This window comes from Haliotis rufescens, unplaced genomic scaffold (assembly GCF_023055435.1).
Source record: "Haliotis rufescens isolate VD_foot unplaced genomic scaffold, xgHalRufe1.0.p SCAF_23, whole genome shotgun sequence".
NCBI lineage: Eukaryota > Metazoa > Mollusca > Gastropoda > Lepetellida > Haliotidae > Haliotis > Haliotis rufescens.
Genome location: NW_025963924.1, coordinates 5,930,444 through 5,953,199, shown reverse-complemented (window position 1 = coordinate 5,953,199; position 22,756 = coordinate 5,930,444). Strand labels below are relative to the sequence as shown.

Sequence of the window (22,756 nt, the reverse complement as noted above, 5' to 3'; positions counted from 1 at the left end):
TTACAACAAGCATGGGTTGCTAAAGACCGTTTTTCAACCCAGATCTTCACGGATTCTATTAATTCCAATTTTTAGACATTCCTGAAGACATTGGGCTGAATATCGGTCTCTGAGATTGAGATAAATCCCTGCTTTGTACATACAATGGTATAGACTGTATAGATCACTGTGACACTGGCATGCCTGTGCATGGGTGGTTGGTTGGTTTATTATTAAACGCCGCACACAGCAATATTCCATCTATATGAAGGCGGTCTGTAAATAATCAAGTCTGGACAAGACAATCCAGTGATTAATATCATGAGCATCAATCCAAGCAATTGGGATCGATGACATGCATCAACCAAGTCAGCGAGCCTGACCACCCGATCCCGTTAGTCGCCTCTTACAAGCATAGTCGCCTCTTCACGGGCCCTGTGTATGGTATATGATTGGTAAATTGGTTTCTCAACTGCAGAGTACAATTTGTTTTGTTTTTGTTTGTTTGTTGTTTAATGCACTCAGCAATATTCCAGCTATATGACAGCGGTCTGTATACATGGTATATAATCAAGACTGGACCAGACAATCTAGTGATTGAAGTAATTAGCATCAACTACCGGTAAGTCACCGATCCTGACGACCCAATCCTAGTTGCCTCTTATGACAAGCTTAGGTTGCTGGGGACCTATATTCTAACCTGGAATCCCCTGGTTAGAGTACATTTTGAGAATGATGAATGGAATCTTGTTCTTATTACAGAGCTAAGAAATTCATGATAACCTTACAATCTATAAATACACAATAAAGAATAACTTATATAATATTGCAAATTATAGGACATTTGCTGATTGACATGACATGCGAAAAAACAACTTTTTCCTTTTTAACTACATAAACAAACATTTCCTACTATCACGATACCCATGTAAACATGGTAACTGTCGTCATGGCAACCTATCAAATGAAATCTAGCTGCAGTGACTGACGACACAAAACAACCAGTGTCAAAATAATTACAAGACCAAACATTTTCGATTATCACAACAGTTAACATGTCCAGTTAATACACTAGTATAACCATGGCAACTGTTGCCTAGCAACACAGACTGACCTGTGTTTGCAGTGGTGGAAGGCATCTGGGAGCTAAGAATGACCATGCCCTGGTCAGTTTGGATGACCCTCTCCTGCAGGTTGGCCAGTAGGCTCCCTCCGACCGCCTTGGCCGTACCATCCTCAGGGCTCTGGAGTTCATAGTAATCTTGTTGAGGGGTCGGTATAGGCTAAATCATATCACAGTCATACTCTTTGTAAATCAGTTGGCACATGAAAACATACATCACACTGCAGCTGTTGATCCTTTGATCCAAAAAGCAGTAAAAATACATAAATGACAACAAAAAAACAACACTGTAACCATGGTAACAGTTTACGAAACAGAGCAAAAGAAAACTAATCATGAAAGCCAAAGAGACACAAACCAAAAATTGAAGATTAAAGTGTCCCCTACATTCAAATACTGTAAGGGTTATGCTATTTTTCAGGGCATTATCATTTGCAGAAGCCTGAGGTCTTCCATTAACTGCCTGACGAAGGAGGGCAGTTGAAAAGACCAAGGGCCTCTGCAAATGATAATGCCCTGAAAAACAGCGTTACCTTTATTATTGCTAAAATGGATGGAATTTGTTATCAAATGTAAAGAAACAACAATATCAGTTTTGAAACATTTACTGCATTCAACATGAATGTCACTTACCCACTTTTACAAATATGGAAACGCCATAGAACAAACCAGATGACATCACCAATCCCTATCCTATGACGTTACCTAACGACGGGCGTGATAATAGCCCGTCGTCAAGTAATATGAGGGCATTATCAAGTTACAGCGGCCCGCTCATTTCTGATAACATGCGGGCGGTTTACTGATAATTCTATCCATTTTAGCTATAATACAGAATAAAACCCCTTAAATTATCAATGCATTTTCATATTTGTGGTATGATACATGTCAACATTAGCAACAAGTACCATCTTTAGGTATGATGCGGCCGGGGATCAACCCCCGGACCTTCTGCTCTCCGAGCAGATGCTCTACCACTAGACCAGTGAGGACAGTCAGGACACCTCCATAGAAGATTTTGTCAGGTGAACTTTAATATCAGCCAATCAGTGTTAAGTCTTCTAATTTCTTGATACAAGTAAGTCAAGCATTCTGGCTTCTCAGAAAACAATTTAAACAAGGAGTTCTTATTCGAAGAAAAAAAGCTGTGCTGTTATCATTATAACCATGATAACATTGATCTGGATATTTAATACATCCTGTTGGTTCTAAGCTCCATGGCATCCACACCCAAGAGGATGTGCCAGAGGGTATATATTGGTTCTGTCGCGGATCAAATTTACGAAGAGAGGTGGTAATGAAATAAAGCCAAATCATTTAAGAAAGCTGACATCTGATTGGCTCAAGAACCGACACGACCTTCATGTAGATTGGGCAGTCAAGTCTGCTCGGGATTCACCTGACGCGACCTCCAAAGGAGGTGACCTCTGGTCTTCATACAGAGAGGCATCATATCGGAGTAAATGTTTGGATTCTAATGAGATTGAGGGCTTTAACATTGTTTCCGAGTATTTCAGGTGTATCACTCTATTTCAACTTAATGTGAAGGACACAGGCTGTGGACAATCTAGTAGCACGGGCATGGAGCTGACACACCACAGTCAGAGCCAATTTGGCATTTGAACCCACGCCCTCCAGTGCACCGTTCCACAAAGCGAACGCAGAGCTACGACTGTTGTAAGTCTATGTTGGTTGGTTGGTTTGTTGTTTAACGCTGCACTCAGCAATATTCCAGCTATATGGCGGCGGTCTGAAAATAATCGAGTCTGGACCAGACAATCCAGTGATTATAATCATGATCCACGCAATTGGGATTGATGACATGCATCAACCAAGTCAGTGAGTCTGACCACCCGATCCCATTAGTCGCCTTTTACGACAAGCATAGTCGCCTTTTACAGCAAGCATGGGTTGCTGAAGATCTATTCTACCCCAGATCTTCACGGGTCTGTAAGTCTATGTTAAAACATGGGAGTTACGATCATCTTAGGGCTACAATCACTTTGTGGAACAGGGTCCAGGGTGCCGTTGTACGAAGTGATCTTAGCGCTAAGGTGATCGTAACTCCCATACCTTAACATAGACTTACGACAGTTGTAGCGCTAAGGTTGTTTTGTACAACGGCGCCCTGGTGAACAGTTTCTGACATGATCCACCATGGATACCAAATCCTCTATATGGACCCCTATGCAATAAAACTGAGCCCTTATTGAGTATTATAGAATCAGTTAGAGAGGGGATGGAGATTCACTTAAACATTAGAATTTCTTAACAGTTTTCTGTAAGAAATTGACCCTAAATATTCTAAATCTCCAAGGTATCATTTATGTAGTATCCTTTAGTCACTTACTTTACACAATTTCAAATATCAAAAGTTAAAATCATTTCAAGTGAAACTGAGCCATTCATCAACAATGATATCAGTGATCCAGTAACCATGGTACCCCTTCTTCAGTCTCATTTTCAGAATTTCAATAAGTTTCAGTCAAGATTCCTTGTAACAAATACATCATCCTCAATAAGGGCTAGTAAGCAACAAAACTGGGCCCTTATCCAGCATACATATAAATAAATTATAAGTAACCAAGATATGAACTCACTTTAGCTGCAAAGGTAGGGATTGCTGCTGAGGGACTATTGAAGTCCTTCCGGATGTAAATCCTCTGCGTAGACGTAGCAACAGTGGTCTGTATTTTATCCTTCTGGTCCGGAGGCTTGCGTTCCTGCTGCACGGCTGTACACAAAGAGACACCTGAGTCAGTATGGGCTCACAAACAACACGGCTTTTGTACACTACAGAAACATATCTGCCCAAAGGTCAATCCTAGGAAGGGGACACCACTCTTGCTGTGCATCCTTAAGTACTGACCTCATTTCAGATAGTCATCACTTAAATGTGAAAGAAATATTTCTTGATAAAATGTTAGTGAACGACTCAAGAACGTGAATAAACATGTTTAGTGCAAGATGTGGGCATTCGTGAACTAGCTTTAACAACAGCCAAATATTCCAATCAATGGCTTGAGGTGATGACGGGGGACTACAATTTAATATGTGTCAGTAATCAAGGCAGTGTGTGAAATTGTCCAGAAATAGTGGCCAGGTGTGCTAGCTCTCCTTAAAAGTTACAAGCCAGTTCAAAATTTCACTAACTTACATATGCAACCCTTTTTCCTTCAGAAAGATTGATGCAAATATTATGAAGGGGGATAACTCTGATCTCGCAACCTCGATTTGTTCCGGATATTAATTTGAATTTATGTTTTTGATGGTTGTTTTGATCTCCAGATGCGAAAAACTCTTTTCTTATTGATCCATCTGAGGCGCGCATACAAAAAAATCACCGTTAAACTTTCAGTAGCCAGTCGGGCTAGGGACATTTCAGAATCTTTAGCCCAATCAAAAGTTTGCTAGCCATGGGCAAGCAGGCCAGCGACTATTTCGCACACTGAATCAAGGCATAAATTGGAATAATCTGGCATTGTTTTATTACCGTTTGAACCAAGAGTGACATAGCAAAATCATGTTGCGACAATTCGAATTTATTCTTTACCGTGCTTCCTAAAGGGACATTTCGTAGCGGAACACCAGAGAAACAAGACATGGCTTTGTAGTGGAACTGTCATCAGGTTTTCAGGTCTAAGCACGGACATATGACAGGTTCTAAGCTAATCATTGTAAAGCAGCGGGTGTGTGGCGAGCATTTACACCAGAAATCTGTCAACATTTTTCAGTGCACGAGCCAAACAATAAAACAACAGAGCTTCTGTCTTACCAAATGCAATTTTGAAAAAATAGCTGGTGGCCAATATATTTTGTAGTGTACAGAAAGCCATGAACATCGACTCTTACCCTCGATATATGGAGGAGCCTGAACTTGCAAATCTGCTGACTTATCGGCGAATGCTACAACAGTAAGTGATATCTCAAATAACACTTCAACAAGAACATCGAAAACCTAGAGGAGGTCACAGTTTCCGACTCACACTCACAGCCCTCTATCAGCATAGAAAACAACATCAAGAAACATGCATTTTGATGAGTGAGTCACATCGGTTATTAATTGCAAAAGGACCTACAAATATTTATCAATTTTCAATAACCAACTTTTTAATTGATTGTGATTTTCTTTTAAAATTATCTTTTTGCACAACCCTCAATTCTAGTTATAATGAGACTCAGAGCCTGTTTGTACTCTAGTCTCAATAAATTTCCAATACATCGAAACAGTATTAATGCTCTTTGTAAAATGGCCCCAGTAAACACATGGTAAACAAATTTCTGCATCACCAAATCAGGGGTATGGAGTAATGTCCCTTTGAATATATAAGGGATGGTCTTCAATCTATTTATTTTCAAGTCCAGGGGACTAACAGAAATAATTTTGGTGGGCCCAAGCAATGAACCTGGGGCCCCTAGCTGGTGCTTCACATCATGTCCTAAAAGACCCATGAAGATCCGGGGTAGAATAGGTCTTCAGCAACCCATGCTTGCCGTAAAAGGTGACTATGCTTGTCGTAAGAGGCAACTAGCGTGATTTGGTGGTCAGGCTCGCTGACTTGGTTGATGCATGTCATCGATCCCAATTGCGTGGATCCATGCTCATGATATCAATCACTGGATTGTCTCCAGACTCGATTATTTACAGACCGCCGTAATATAGCTGGAATATTGCTGAGTGCGGCGTTAAACAACAAACAAACAAACAAACCAACCAACCAACCAACCAACCAACCAATCATTTCCTAAAAGATTATTGATAACAAATATATGATATGATTACTATTTATCACTTGTTTATCACATAATTCCTTTCCTACATATTGATATATTATTCAAAATTCTGTTTAATTTGAGAAGTTTGAGAAAAGTGTGATCTCCTCTAAGACTGTCACAAAGTAACAAGCACAAAAAGAATACCAAAATCTTGCCAGTAGTAACCATGGTAACTAGAAAATCATTTCTGAAAGCTGAATCTGCATGATCTAACATGCATTGCAATATTCATGATATTCTTATGCAATAATTTTGAATTTTTTTAAACAGTTACCATGACAACCAGAACTGCTGACAAGATCTTTAAAGAATTCATACAATCAGTCATGCGCTAACATCTGAAATTAAAAGTTAAACAGCTCCTGTTTACAGAACAAAATTCATCCTGTCTTGCAATGTTTCAGCACTGTATTACCAAAATGAAGACAAGTTCAATTAATTTCTAAGGAAGAAGCCTTGTGAAATTCTTGACACAGTAGCTAGCCATAACATGGTATGACCCCTATCAATTTCATCAGAAATTCTTCTCTTCAACTCAAGCAACTTTAGCTACTAGTCCAAAGTCTGAGTCTAGTAAAAAACTGTTCAGACTAGTAGTGAGTGAGTGAGTGAGTTTAAAGCCGCTTTTAGCAATATTCCAGCAATATCACGGTGGGGGACACCAGAAATGGGCTTCACACATTGTACCCACGTCAGGAATCGAACCCGTGTCTTCGGCGTGACGAGCGAATGCTTTATCCACAAGGCTACCCGACCGCTCCTGTTCAGACTAGTAAGACAAGCTTATAATAGTCAATGTAATTATACTAAAATAGACTGATAATGATGTTAGGAGGCAAGTTTGGGCTCGTAGACCCTAAAGTGTTTGGCACAGACTGCTACTGTTTTTACAACATGCTTACTGGTCCAAAATCAGATGTGCAGATTATCTTTCATTTTTTTCACATTACACTTCCCAATCATGCCAATGCGATGATATTTGGCCCCAAAAGAGGCTATTCCAACAGGTATGCTGGCAAATTGTATATCAGATTTGTTAATGAAAAGCATCTCTTCATATAATAAAGGTGACGCATTGCAAATACAGCCAAGAACCAGATCTAAATAGGAAAAGATTCATTTCAGCTCCCAACACATTTGGTAAGCTGATAGTGGAATGTGATATGATTGAACGGTGCACACGAAATAGTGACATCACTGTTGACGGTTTAAAAACCTTTAATAGTGTGTAGATAATTTTAAACAAAAATACAGACCACAGAAGAAAATTGCAAATCGCATGTCACACCAATAGGATCTTGTCAAAGGAGCAACATTGGAAAAATTGAAAAAAAGACAAAATTTAATTGAAACAACTAAAAATTGAGACAATAAAACATTTCTTTGATTTTCAGGCTGCAAGTAATACAGGACTGCTATTATCATGCTTCAACTCATTGGCAAATGCATAAATATTATCCCCAATGTCAGCCCTTTTCCCATCTGAAAGCAGACAAGCAAGTTTCATGATGTGTATCTTGTAGTTTGCAAATGCCTGAGAACCAAGAAATGTTTTTTTAGCCTCAATTCTGATAGAGTTCAAAAGCACACAAAGGGAGACAACCATGTTGGGCTTACACTCTGATCTCATTCCCACAGCCAGGCATTTTTGTAGTCGACAGTACTGGCATCGGTTACGATGGAGTTTCGTGACGGGGCAGTCTCGAGCTCCTCGACACGCATACCCCAGCTGCTTCCTGATGCTCCGCTTGAAGAACCCCTTGCACCCCTCACAGCTGATTGCACCATAGTGTCGACCTGTCAACACAACATTTATAGGTTGTTGATTGTTTCATGTTTGACACAACAAGCATAGCGAAAACCAAAACGTTATCATCACAGCACACAATGGAATCACAAATTTCAATGTTCGCGAAAATATTGAAAATGAGTTATGAAAGTGCAAGGTCTCCGTGAACTAACATAACTATTTGCTATTTAGAATTGTTATATCATCACTAGTTTTACTTGGTATTCAAATTAATAATCATAACATGCAAAGACTCAAAGCTATCTGAATGAAAAGGCATTCTATTTGTGAAAATGGCAAACATAAATTAGGAATCACCATGGTTACCATAACCTTGACCTTATACGAAGGTCTTTCACAACATTTTCCGTTTTCCCATTGCAGCCTTCACAAAGAATGACAAGAAGTCTTTCACTGACCTAGAGTAAATGCTTTTGAAACAGACAATCACTTTTTTAGGCTTTGACCTTGACCCTAGGAGTATGAAGGGTTTATCATGTTTATACTTCATGATATCCAAGTCCATACATCGTTTAGTTTCAATTTGTTTGTGAGATTGTTACCAACTGTACACACTACCTGAAGCACGGTCGCCACAAACAACACACGGCTCGTATTTCGCCTCGAACTGTTGTTTCTGTGTGAGCTTGTCCCGGACAGCTTGTTGCTCTTCCCGCAGTCGTTCCAGTCTCTGGGCATGCTGCAACTCCTGCAAACAAAACATTAAACTACATTAAATATATTTCTCATTTTTACCATAATTTTTACCAACTGTGGGGAATCCAGGTTAGCATTGACACCCAGCAATGCTGGTTATAAGAGGCGGCCAAATGGATCAGGTGGTTAGGTGCATAGATTTGGTCGATGGCATGTCAACGTACCCAAACATTTGGATCATTGCTCATAATATATTGCGATACATATCACCATAATTTTGCTGTATAATTCTAAATTTTAAATTCAGAAGCAATCTGAAACATCAGTGTATGAAATGAAGTTCATAAATAGAAGAAAACAAGATGTTGGTACAACATAATGTTTACTCATTCAATAAACACGATAAACATGCAGCCATCTTGGGTACATGCCCTGCGGCTGCAGAGGTATTGTGAAGGTATTTGTCAAGTGTACAAGAAAAACACATGATAAATATCACTATTTGAAATCACCTGATATAACAAGCATTTAAATAAGACATTGTGAAAAGTATAATGGATGAATAAACCTCAATTTACCGATATACTTGCAATACCGCGCACCCTTTACGATTAGCCTAATAACCTAAAGACAATATGTCCGTTTTAAACTACAAGTTCCAGGCCCTGATCTGACATCGTAACTCTAACTCTCGAATGTCATGGCGTTACGAACATTTTGTGGATCAGTGCCCAGGAAAACCAACAATGATGAGAACAAGAGCATCGCATAAGACATCATTGCAATGGATTTCCAAGGATCTGTTGCCATGGTTACAATAGTCATTAATAATTATAATGATTATAAGGACTGATCGATTGCATGGATGGCTTATAACACCTCATATATTATCCAACCATGAACCAATTCACAAGTAATGAGAACATTGATTAACACCATCAGGGCATGGTGACACTAAATCACTGTTTGTTTGAATTAATTTCATCGTGGACTGTTAGTTCCAATTTCAAACAAAAAATTCATCAGGAAACCGGAGACTTTCCAATCATAGTGGCCAACTGATTAATGTTTCAGTCTACATTCAGATAGTAAAGAGTCTGATATCAACCTGGTTGCAAGTAAAGTGTAACGTGTTACACTTTCGATAGTTGCGATGGTTTCAACAGTCGCAATAAGTTATAAATAAAACATAGATTATGTGTCAGACAACTCAGTTTTTACACAGTCGAATTTCAAACCTGAAGAGTGTTGATTAGCTAGGATTATGTCAACTTCAGATTATTAGAGTTATTTCCCTTTGGTTTGAGTAGCAGCAGGGAGAAAAATGGCTGACTTTGAGACTGTCAGCAATACTTTATTCATTTCTACCACATTGGTTAAATATAGTTATATACTTGATAAATATGTAACCCACTTGGCAGCCTTGATTGGATTATTTACAAGTTTAGCCAGAGCAGAAGCGTGTTAATATTAAGTATCGGCGACCCCAAACAAGTTATGGCTACACAAGTTCGCCAGCTACATTACGTGTTGAACACACAAATGTATAAACAACAAAGATTTAATAACTTTACACTTTACTAAAATTTTAATAGATCCAGCACTTATAAACTTTCTGTCTAAACTATTGCAGCGACTATAATTACAAGTAGTCCCCCCTACCATGTATCCAACATCTTTAGTGGTAAGAGTAGGGAGAGTGTAATGTATACTTCAAGACATTCCACATCAGCAGTCGTCTAAGGCAACGCAAGTTGCTTCAAAGAGTTGCATCCTTTGGAGACACCAGAAAACAATGATCGTGGGTTCGAATCCCGGTTCACCCAGATTACGTTCCTGGGTTTGTCAGCACCATACCTGTGCTAGTGGGTTTCACCAAACTGGTAAACGTCTGAGACCTGCATCACTTTGGGCTTTCCACCCACATTAAACTGACACGCCGTGATATAACTAGAATACTGTTCAAAGCGGCATTAAACACAATTCACTCACTCACTCCACATCTACATATTCATAAAGCACACTTTTGTCTAGCTTCTATAAGCTTTTGTTTGATGTGACGTTATATAAATATGATGACATCTAAATATATCTGATACATGTAGATGTAATTAACCCGGTGGACTGGCAACTCTAAAAATTACCAGTACCCCCTAATTTTTGCTAGTCCCATCTATCAACAAATAAAAAAATGTATGAAAATTATTTGGTTTTAATTCTTTCAACATCATGTTCAGTGTTAAGATGTAATCTCTGAAGTAACTTAGTTAGATCTTTACGTCATTCACACAAACTTCAGTCACAATTTTCTCTTCTTTTTTTTAATATTTCGAGACGAAGTCACTACAAATGGATATTTAACCTAGAAATAGACAAGGGGAAACCCTGATGGTAACAGACAAGCTGACTTTGTTCGAAAAATGTACTTAATTGAATATCACCGATGTTTTGTTCAACAACAAAGATTTATAGGTACTTTATTTGCCAGTCCACAGGGACTGGGAGTCACATGAATTACCGGTCCATGCCTAATTTTACAGGTTAAAAACTGGTAATTACCGGTAAACGGAACGCTGATAATGGCACTTGACCGAACTTCATGGAACAATGTCATCACAACACTTGCTTATCACCTCCATGGCTAATACCGATTTGATGTAATAAGCGCCCTGCTCTAATAACGCCCACGGCGATATTTGCAAATATATTGGCTACTGAACAATTCCAATTCCTTCCGATTGATCAATGTACACAAGACTTATTTATTCGTGTATAATACGCACTTATGTGTTATATATATGCACCCTTAATCATTGGCAATTCTGGGAAAATATATCTGTCGTGTATAATACACACTGACTTTTCTTTTGTATCACTTCAGACTGTCAGCATAAACCATGAAATTTACGATCTTTCAACTCTGTTATTTTTCACAAAAATTTTATTCTAATAAGAGCCCCCTATTTCTAATTTTGAGAGCGCCCTGGGCGCTTATTATGTATACAGTATGTTGAATTTACTAAAGGGCTCGCAGAGGTTATCGAAACTGTTAGTATGGCAGCTGGTTATGGCTAGCTGACAGTGAAGAGGACATTTGTGAAATGACAGCTGAGACACAGCTTTTCTGGCACTGACGTTTGTTTGTTGATTATCGCCGCACTCAGCAATATTCCAGCTATATGACAGTGGTCTGCAAATAATCGTGTCTGGACCAGACAATCCAGTGATTGACGATATGCGCATCCATCCACGCAATTTGGATACGATGACATGCATCAACCAAGTCAGCGAGCCTGACCACCTGATCCCATTAGTCGCCTTTTATGACAAGCATAGTCGCCTTTTACAGCAAGCATGGGTTGCTGAAGACCCAGCGTTAGAAAGTGGCACTAGTCCTATAGTCCTTGCCAAACTGCCCAATAGTTAAGGTATCCTAAGGACTAGTAGAAACTGGCCATTTTTAAGGGTTTTGCTATATATTATCATTATAAGGACTAGTTGGCCAAAAATGTTAGTTTCTACCCCTGAGACCAATTCTACCCCAGATCTTCACGGGTCTCCACTGATGTAATAACATTTTGGTTTCATAAGATTTTCAAATACCAGGGTTAGAAATTGGCACTAGTCCTGTAGTCCTTGCCAAACTGCCCAATAGTTAAGGTATCCTAAGGACTAGTAGAAAATTGCCATTTTTAAGGGTTTTGCTATATATTAACATTATAAGGACTAGTGGACCAAAAATGTTAGTTTCTACCGCTGAAATACTATTCAAAAGACACATAATAGATGTTCAGCCCATGCAAAAGGTATTTAAATGAAGCACTATGCTCACAGATTTGTTTTATTACTATCCATGATAGATTATTAATCCCACACAGACTGTTCAAAACAAATGACAGGGTTCAAAATTGAGCGAGGAAAGTAGTTCACCAATGTCCACACTCAGTGGCCTTGTCATCATCTTACGCAACATAGGAGGCACTCCTATTAAAATATATGGACCAAGGTCTGCCTGTTATTCTAAGCTGAATAATCAATAAAGAATTCTATCAGTTTCCACAAACTAATCATCAAGACACCAGTTATGAGTTTTCTTCTACTTATATCAGGCTATTGTCGTCACAGACTTTGCCAAAAGTCTTTGAGTCTACAAGCCTGAAAATGGCTCTTAACATGATATGTTTCAGTTGATGTTAGTGTCCTTAATATATGGACTATTACAGGGGATGATTGTACTGCTGGCCTGTTGGCCCGTGGCCAGTAAGAATTACAAAGGGCTTGCTGAAGCGTACAGTAGATGGCCTATCTGGAAAGTTAAAATTTCACCCCTTCTCCGTGTTTGTTTTATTTTTTTAACTGGATCATCTCAGTAGAATGACAACCGGCCGCCATTTCGTAATGTTATGTACAAAAACTTTCTTATTTGCTCATAAATCTCAAGAAAAAGAGGTAAATGGAAGCCAAGAAGAAAATATTTTCAGAGCCTTCTTGGGTGGCTACGCGTCTTCAGGTTCAGCTACTTTGCGGCCTCCACAATTTAGTTGATGGCCAGTTAGTGTGGAGAAGGGCCAGTAACTTTTAAAAGGAGCAAGCCCTGCTGGCTACATCCAAATTTGTTGTTAAATCTACCCCTGTATTAATAGCTGAGCAGACTAAACTCAACAGAATTTTACGAGACTCAGGCTTCGGACTTCTGGCTAAAGTTGCAGGCTGTCTTTAAGGGAGAGAGAGAGTCTTGTGGTTAAAGCATTCTTTTGTCACACCCAGGACCTGAGTTCTATTCCCTATACATTATGTCTGGTGTCAACTCTCATGATTTGCTAGAATTTTTCCAAAAGTAGCATGAAACACATTCCCCGGCTATTGTGCACACAAGTCTACCACAAGAACCAATAAGAAATTGGACAATGTTCTAAGGGTGTCGATGATTGGAAATTTAGTATCCATAGATCAACTTAGGAGTATTACAATATATCAATTAATAATAAGATCAATTATTCTGTACATGTACAGACAAAAATTACTTTTGTAGACCAGCAATTTCATGCTAAATATGAATGAGGCTGATCCATTAAATGTTAATTTTTTTGTCTTAACCTCTTAATAAATGTAACAGTTTTTGTGGCGGCGAATTAATAATTTGGTAGCAATATTCATAAATTTGTACCGATAGAGTACCGACATAAAAATACTACTGATACATCAATTTCACGATATACGATGACATCCCTGCAAATTATCTGAATTAATTTTGCCAAGTGGAAAAGAATTGTTCCCTACCTTGAGTTTAGCTGCCCAGTCAACTGTGGTGAGGGAACCGGCAGGGACCTGCACGACCTGCGTGGGAAGTGAGCCGTCCTTTAACTTGGCGGCCAGATCAGCAGGAGCCATAGTGGACACTACGACCTGTTGAGTGCCGTTAGCTTGTATGTTGGAACCTCCCTACAAGAAAATATCATTAGGATAATCAGTTCTAAAGCAATCTCATTAAAATCAGGGGCGGTCGAGTGCCTAGTGTTTAAAGCGTTCGCTTGTCACGCCGAAGTCCCTGGTTCAATTCCCGACATGGGTGCAATGTGTGAAGCCCATTTCTGGTGTCCCCCGCTGTGATATTGCTGGAATATTGCTAAAAGGCCTAAAACCATATTCACTCACTCACTCATTAAAATCAGACCTTAGTTCTCTACCGCTACCGCTAAACAAAGATCTGAGGACATCCCATTACAGGTCACGTCAGACCGACCTTGCTCAAACTTTGACCGACCAATAGAATGACCAATCAGAAGGCAGCTTTCTCGTGCTTTACGGCACTAATTTCAAATTGGCGACTACACTTCGAAACATATTTTGACAAATTCTCGATTACAAATTTGAAACCTAAACAAAAGAACATTCTGGAATGGCTAATAGATGGTCTAGATTGTATGGATTCAGCCGTTAAACCCTTAACTATTGTTTGGAATACCCCGTGTTAACATGGTTAAAGTTTTTGAGGTTGTATGATTAGAAATCACATTCCAACTGTGACTTTCATGATCTGGTAAGCGACGCTCTCATTGGTCGGATGAAAGGACGTTCTGACGTGACCCCTAATGGGATGTCTTCAGATCTTTGTTTAGTGGTAGCGAGAACTAAGGTCTGATTTAAATAAGATTGGTTCTAAAGGGGAGACAATCTCTCATTAGTCAAGGAAGGTATGTGGATGATGGCGATTTTTCCCTTTGAAAATAAAATTTCCCCTTGACAAAATATTTTATATTCTTCACCGCTTCGTGATATTCCCCAAGTATGACATGAAATATGCTTAAAACAACACTGCCTTTTGTGTACACATTGTTTGGGCACTTTACCATTTTACAAGCATACTGAACACCCTCTGGGCACAGGTGGCACAGTCGTCTAAAGCGCCGCAATTTGCTGTGCAGAGTGATGTCCCTAGACCTTCTTCATTACAAACAGTTGGTTGGACCGGTATAAAAAATGGTTCCTTTCTCTGGCAACTAAAGTTCGTTTTGGGGCGTCATTAGCAGTAATCTGACCGGGGTTGCTGTAACTAACATTGAGTTGTGCGATCTACCGATCACTTCGCACATGGTTTCGACGAAATTAATGTGAACATTTTTGAATGAAATTTTGAATAAAATTAATAAAATGTATTACAAACATAAGTCCAGATATGCAATAAACACCTTTTTATAACCAGATATTATAATAATAGTGGGATTAAATTGTGTATTTCAGTTCTGATTTGTTGACTGGTATTTCCGGTGTTATGTGATCACAGTGATCAGCTGATAATGTTTTTTTAGATGGGGAAAACATCGTGTCATTTGAAAACTTGAGTTCATTAAAAATGGAAGTAAATTTTGGGCGCCACGCATTAGCGCGCTATAACCGAGTTAGCGCTATATTGAAGAGCGCAATAGCGAGGGAACACTGTATTTCAATTAGAGACTTTGAACATTTTCTGCACAATTATCTCAGAAACATTGCAAACGGAAACAGAAGCAATCATTTCTAAGGGACAAAACTCCTTAACCATTGTCTATTCTTCAGGTTGTTTATGAGTTTTTTCTTAATTGGCAATTATTTCAGGTCATTTGGGTTGAAACAAACAGTCAAGGGAAATAATAGAACCTTTTTCTAAATAGTTGGCAGCAAAACTATAGTCCTGGATTGCAAAATAACTACCAGTTTACCAACTAAGATTGGGAAAGATAATATTTTGCCCCACGTTGGATTTTCTATATATGTCCTTAAATTCATATATTAAATATTAATATTGTATTCAACTTAATGTAAGTGTTGTAACTAGAAAAACATTTCTTCTGTTAAAACAGTGTTATCAGTAAACCTAAAGTCATAAAAGTCATAATTTGAATTACATGAATTTGAAAATGAATATTTCCCGTTTGGGAATTCTTTGACATTTCATGCAGACTTGGGTTCCTGAACAATAAACCGTACATAAAAACAAGTGTTTGAGATCCCTTATCTACAGGGTAAGAAGTGGGGTTGGATTACAGACGGTGTCAAATTCTCACAACTGTTTTCAAGCTGACCATGTAGATAAACACATGTGCAAGTTTTTTGTTAAAAAGAATGTCACTGCCATGGTAAAAATGTAGTCTTTCACCAAACCATCCGCGAAGCCTTATTCAAGGTCCTTATATGGAGGTGGTATGCAAGTATGTATATATTCGGGCCCAATTCTGCAGGAAATGTCAGCTGAAAATCATATATTGGTATTCCAAGTTTCCAATTCCTGATTATTACAGCCAGAACTAATGTGATGGCATGGCAGAGGAGACTTGTATTTCACAGATAACAGGAATAACTGTAAAGAGGAAGATGTTATAATTTCCCTTATTGCACTGAATGCAATGTTAAAATATCTTTCAACTTGGGTATTTAGTTTGTTTCTTGGTATTATGCCACACTCGGCAATATTCAAACTACATCATGTATATGATGGCGGTGCGTAAATAATCGAGTCTGGACCAGACAATCCAGTGATCAATATATTGAGCAATGATCCAAGCCGTCAAATAATTCAGTCTGGACCAGACAATCCAGTGATCAATATAATGTGCAATGATCCAAGCCGTCAAATAATCGAGTCTGGACCAGACAATCCAGTGATCAATACAGTGAGCAACGATCCAAGCCTTTTGGGTATGATGACACGCTATCAACTAAGTCACATAGCCTGCCCGACTGATCCATTTATCTGCCTATTATGACCCGGGATCCCAATGGAGTATCTTTGAACTTAAAAAATAACTTTACTAATAGCGGAGGATTAAAATTATTTTATTCCCAATTCCCAAGGGCTCTTAGTTTGGTATCCTGGATACATCTTTTTGCATATTCATATCTTACATGAATAATTGTGATGAAATAAAGTTTAAATTTACCAAAACAGATTTGTTATTGTCAATCATGTCAGTTGCGAAAGACAGAAAGCAACTGTTGTTAAAACTTAAATGTTCCCAGAGTAATCCAGGCATAAATGTGTCACTACTCACCAGTGGCATGAAGTGTGTGGATTTCTTTCGGACTTTTTTGAATATTTGCTAAAAATTACTCCTCCGATATTTATCGAAAACTGATCGATATTTAGTTAACGATTATCGATCTCTATGATCTGTATCAATAGCCAGACATACTGAATGTATCTACCAAATGATCCCTATATGCTATTTTTGTTAACACCTACATAAATCCTGAAGTCCGCAACACACGGGGTCTGTGACTTACCGGGGGTCCGAGAGTAACAGGAATTGTGAGGTTGCCCGAGGCCAGTGCAATGGTTGGGAGTGTCATGGCTGTAGAGGACGAGGCAGCCGAGTTGACAATATGGATGACGTTGTCAGTGCCACTTTCCATCGCGATGAGGGCAGCTTCCGCTGCATTTTCTGATGCAGAGCTGGTCCGGTGAACTTCCTCTAGGGAAGCCATGGCCAGGTTCACCTATGGACACTGTGGGCAGAAAACATAACCTGTTGATGGACATACACACGATATTATACAATTATATAAGATAGTTACACGATAAACCACAAAGAACAATGAAGAACGAAGAGTGGTTTATTTTACGACAAATCACTGTTCTATCATGACGTCATTTCTGAAGATTCGACATGCACTCTGCGTGTAGCTTGGCATGCGCTTCAACATGTAGCTGGGCAATGCTGATAAACATGATAAATGTGATGGCCAAACAATCGCATCCAAAAGGGGAAAGATATGACAATCCGTACTGGGTGAAAAGGTACAGGTAATCGACGTGATTGCCGAGGTCAGATTCTATTGAGGGAGTCATCATTATATAAAATCCGGGAAAATATTTTTAAAGCTTATATATCTTATCATCATCCTTTAATAGGTTGTACAAAAATGTGGATATGTCATATAAGAAATAGAAATAAACGACTTGTGGATGTTGTTTATCGTACAATAAAACACTGCAAGGAGTAAAAACCACTCTGGGCTGCACCATATGCACCCCTCATTATGCTCATGGTTTATTCTCCCTACAGTGTTTCATTGTGTTTTACTCCAACTTGCCGTCAACATGGTCAATGGTACCTGTTTTATGAACCTGAAAAAGCAATATTGACAGGGGACAGAGTTTTCAGTAAAACTTCTCATATAACAATAAAAGTCACAATCATAATAATACTATTTGTAGTTTGCTCGCAACTTTGGAGCCGACAAGCCTGAAATAACTTAATAGACAGACCATGAGTGAGTGAGTGAGTTGGGTTTAACGCCGCTTTAACCAGTATTCCAGTTATATCACGGCGTGTCAGCTTAATGTGGGAGGAAAGCCCGAAGTGATGCAGGTCTCAGACGTTTACCACTTCGGTGAAACCCACGAGCACGGGTATTGTGCTGACAAACCTAGAAACATAATCAGGGTGAACCTGGATTCGAACCCACAATCATGGGTTTCTGGCATGCCCAAGGGACGCAGCTCTGCGGCGCCTTAGACGACTGGGTCACTTGTGCCCCCACAGACCATAAGTAGCTGAGCTTACAAGATATGCTAGAAAAATATAAATGTTGACGTGACTAGTGGCAGATATTACCATGCAAAAGGGCTATAGTGTAAATACAATTTATGCTAAAATCAACCTCTGGCTTAGATTGTCAGTTCCAAATAAATATTAATACTAAGCAACATCATCAAATGTGAAAACATCATGTTTCGGTCTGTGTTGGAAAACCCAGTATATACTACTCACAAGAAGTTAAAGAACACCAGATTTTTTTATGACAATATTTAATCTGTTATGGCATGACCGATTTCTACAGTCTTATGAAAAAAAATGTATGTCCTTTAACATGTTTAATTTCTTTTGAGCATCTTCCCAAAGTAAGGGAGTTAAAAGTCCAGTTTCCATCCTTGCTGAACTAGACTGGAATTTTGGAGTTATGTTTTGGCTGGACTAACAAGTATATGCATAGTCCATTTAAAGTTGCGTAATGAAATCAATATGTGGTTCGTAAACTGACATGCAGCTTTATGGAGATTGCAGGACTTGCAAAGGATCTGTACCACCAACTTGGCGTCTACAGATATTTTCCAAATCCAAAGGTGCTCAAGTAATTTGATGCATTTTGCTTGGTAAGAGCCATTTTATAACAATATAGATCTTTATTATCGATAACAGTGCCTAGAACCGGGTGTGGCCATTTTGTAAGTAACATGAAAGTAAAATATCAATATAATCGAGCCACGAATTCCTGTTTAGCATCTTTAGTTCCGCAAGGGTGGAAACTGGACTTTTATAGTCAGTTACCTCTTTTGGCTCGAGAATATGCTTTTGAGTCCTTTATGACAAATATAATACAGACCAAATACAAAACATGTGCTACAGAAATGATATTAAGTAATAAACTGCTGATTTTATATTCCAGTATAATAAGTACTGCAGGTTTATATTCCAATGTGAATGCCAAGCTAGCACAAACTTATACCCATTCTGGAATCAAACCCAGTCCCCTAGATAACAAATAAACAAACATAACCATTTCAAAAACACTATTTACAGTTTGTTTGTTTGTTGTGTAGCAATATTCCAGCTACATGACAGCTGTCTGTAAATAATCAAGTCTGGGTCAGACAAACGAGTGATTGACAAAATGAGCATTGACCTACAATGTCTACACAAGCGGGATCGATGACACGCATCAGCTAAGTCAGCGAACCTGACCACCTGATCCTGTTATTCTCTCTTAAGACAAAAATGGGTTGCTAAAGACCAATTCTACCCGAATCTTCTTTATTATATACATATGAAGTCAAACCTTGCTTATACAGACACACACATTTTTAAAGCAAATGTCCGGATAAATGAGTGTCTAGATGTCCAAATACTTCAACTGACCAGAGTTACCAAACTAATCATTTCTTCATCATACTCGTGAAGATCCGGGTAGAATAGGTCTTCAGCAACCCATGCTTGCCGTAAAAGGTGACTAACAGGATCAGGTGGTCCGACTCGCTGACTTGGTTGATGCATGTCATCATATGCCAATTGTGTCGATCGATGCTCATGACATCAATCACTGGATTGTCTGGTCAAGATTCGTTAATTTACAGACCGCCGTCATATGCTGGAATATTGCTGAGTGTGGCATTAAACAACAAACATTTCTTCCTCAGCGACAACAACAGGCTTAATAACACAAGATGCCATTTTTCTTCTGTTTTAAGATGCTCTTTCTGCAATGCCAATGAACTCACACAGCAGACAGCACTGATAATCACACAAGACAACAACCTGATCTGTGACCAGCCTTAGCCTAGTTAGAAGACCAGACAGTGGAATCACACACTGTCTCTGTTGGTGCACTTCCTTATCAACTACCAACAAATCAACATGGAGCTTGTCTTCACTGACAATGAGTATTATGAATGATTATGAAAATCCCTATGACTCCGGCATGTCAGACAAATATTGACATTTAATACTTTTCTTTTGCATCTATCATTTTTATCCTGAATTTGCTGTTGGAATAGTGTTAAATATAGACATTGATAGGGTTCAATGTAGCTGAACCTACGTCAGACATTGGAGGCAATCTTCTTAAAAAAATGTACATCCAATACATGATTCTATAGGACAGCCTTTGTTTTTTTGTTGATTTACAGATGTTTTTTCCGGAAAGAATGAGGTTTTCAGCTTTAAAGGTCACTAAACACTGCTAAAAACACCAAAAATGTTTCTTCTTTTCCCTCAAAATGTTAAGTAGGCAGGAAAGAATAATCAGTCGTTAGAATTGTTATAAGTTTTTGAGTTTTATAATACTTAGGATAAAATTTCAACAAGTTATTAATTATAGTATTTTTAATAATATATTGATATTGATAGCGACAGACATTTAGTGTTTTTTAAACTATTTCAAGTTTTTAATACGAATAAAAAATCCACTGCTTTATATTTATACAGCAGGTTTGTAAAGTCTTAAAAAAATGTCTGGCCCTACATTCACATGCCATTGTGCACTTGTGGTTACTTTAGAAACTGAGTGAGTTAGTGAGGAGGGAGCACAACGATATGCCAACACCATGGGGGCCCAATGATATGCCATCAACAAAGTCACCGAGTCTGACCACCTGATCTAGACAACTCTTAGGACAAGCACCTGCTACTGGGGACCAAGGCTAACCCAGACTTCCCAGATGGATGTCTGTGAATGACATGAATTATACCACGCCATGTCTAGTCAGTGTGGTAGGGAAGCCATAGTGATTCAGGTTTTAGTTTGTTTGCTTGTTGTTTAACGCCGCACTCAACAATATTCCAGCTTTATGACGGAGGTCTGTAAATAATCGAGTCTAGACCAGACAATCCAGTGATTGATATCATTAGCATCGATCATCTCAATTGGAATACGATGCCATGCATCAACCAAGTCTGCGAGACTGACCATCCGATCCCGTTAGTCGCCTCTTACGACAAGCATAGACACCTTTTACGGCAAGAATGGGTTGCTGAAAACCTATCCTACCCTGGATCTTCATAGGTGGATTCAGGTCTTCGAGGTTTATTAATTCAGCATGTACAAACATGTACAATACTGACAAAGTAAGGATGGTAACTGAGATGAATTTAGGACGCAGATCTTTGGGAAGCAGATCATGGCCCACCTAAGGGGCACAACTCTAAAATACAAAATACTAAAAAAAAAAAAAAAAAAAAATAAGGCTCAATGTAAAAAAAAAATTCAACAAAATATTGATTACATGACTGAATGGTTACCATGGTGACTGAACAGAAACTTTAACTTCAAATATACAATGCCGACAGAAAATTCATCCTGAGAAACCCAAACAGTGTTATTTATAACTCACTAATTCACAGGAACAATCCATATTTCTTCAAACACGGCATTACTGGTATGACCATACAAATCAATGATAAAACAGGACATCAGTCTATGGTAATAGGGACAAAGGTCATATCCTTTGACCTGTGCTTGACCTTTCAACCTTTGACCTTCCTGACACTAGAAATAGCCAGCTGCTCATTGATCCGACCATGATATGCAACACAGCCAGTGATATATTGTAAATGGGACTTGCCAAGCTCGGGCACATAGCCTATCATTTTCCAAATGTCTATCAAATAAATTTGACATCCCAAGGCAAAAAAATATGTTTCCTATTTCTGCCCATTCAAAGGTTAGAATTGTTTGTTTTTTTATGACTCTTATCTTGTTTTAAAAACAATATGCAGTATGTCAGTAAACAGTAAAACGTCCTTTAAATGACAATTATGACTGATTTAAAAAAAATAAATTTTATATTCCTGAATCCCTGTTACAGATGTGTCTCTGCAGAACTACAGAGCTAAACATGAGAAAATAAAAAACATGTAGCACTTCAAATCAAGATACAGGTTTTTTTTGGGGGTAGTTTTTTTACAAGACATCACAAGGACAGCATTCACTCACCGTTCATACATATTAGATCAGTGCTAATTCATATCATAACCATGATAACATTATAATGTAACTGTTGTAACAACTTCTTTAATAAAATGTTATCTAGTCTGTGGATCTGATTCAAATAAGCCATGATTCATTGCCCATTTTGTATAAAACTCATTAAGACCATTTACTAAAATGAATAGTCCTTTCAACATAAGTGAGTGAGTGAGCGAGTATGGTTTTACGCGGCTTTAAGCAATATTCCAGTAATATCATGTCAGGGAACACCAGAAATGGGCTTCACACATTGTACCCATGTCGGGAATCGAACCAGGGTCTTCGGCGTGACGAGCGAACACTTTCACAAGAAGGCTACCCGACCGCCCCTTTTCAATAAAAGTCTTTGAAGGGCATTTAGTTATTTAGAGTGAGTGAGTGAGTGAGTGAGTGAGTATAGTTTTACGCCGCTTTTAGCAATATTCCAGCAA

General features: G+C 38.6%; 1 protein-coding gene across 7 annotated transcripts in view; it reads right to left on the bottom strand.

The window, feature by feature from the left end:
- LOC124146578 (orphan steroid hormone receptor 2-like) overlaps nt 1–22,756 on the bottom strand; it is a 51,971-nt gene that overhangs the window by 10,979 nt on the left and 18,236 nt on the right. For 3 of the 7 annotated variants that reach the window (XM_046516923.2, XM_046516922.2, XM_046516925.2), the window contains exons 2-8: nt 17,085–17,306; nt 13,605–13,766; nt 8,247–8,376; nt 7,496–7,675; nt 4,955–5,008; nt 3,703–3,836; nt 1,094–1,262 (exon numbers count right to left, since the gene is read on the bottom strand). In XM_046516923.2, the coding sequence (XP_046372879.1) occupies nt 1,094–1,262; nt 3,703–3,836; nt 4,955–5,008; nt 7,496–7,675; nt 8,247–8,376; nt 13,605–13,766; nt 17,085–17,285 (1,030 nt within the window). In that variant the 5' untranslated portion in view covers nt 17,286–17,306. The remainder of the gene's footprint in view (nt 1–1,093; nt 1,263–3,702; nt 3,837–4,954; nt 5,009–7,495; nt 7,676–8,246; nt 8,377–13,604; nt 13,767–17,084; nt 17,307–22,756) is intronic. The other 4 variants (XM_046516929.2, XM_046516930.2, XM_046516926.2 and 1 more) reach the window with 3 other exon arrangements.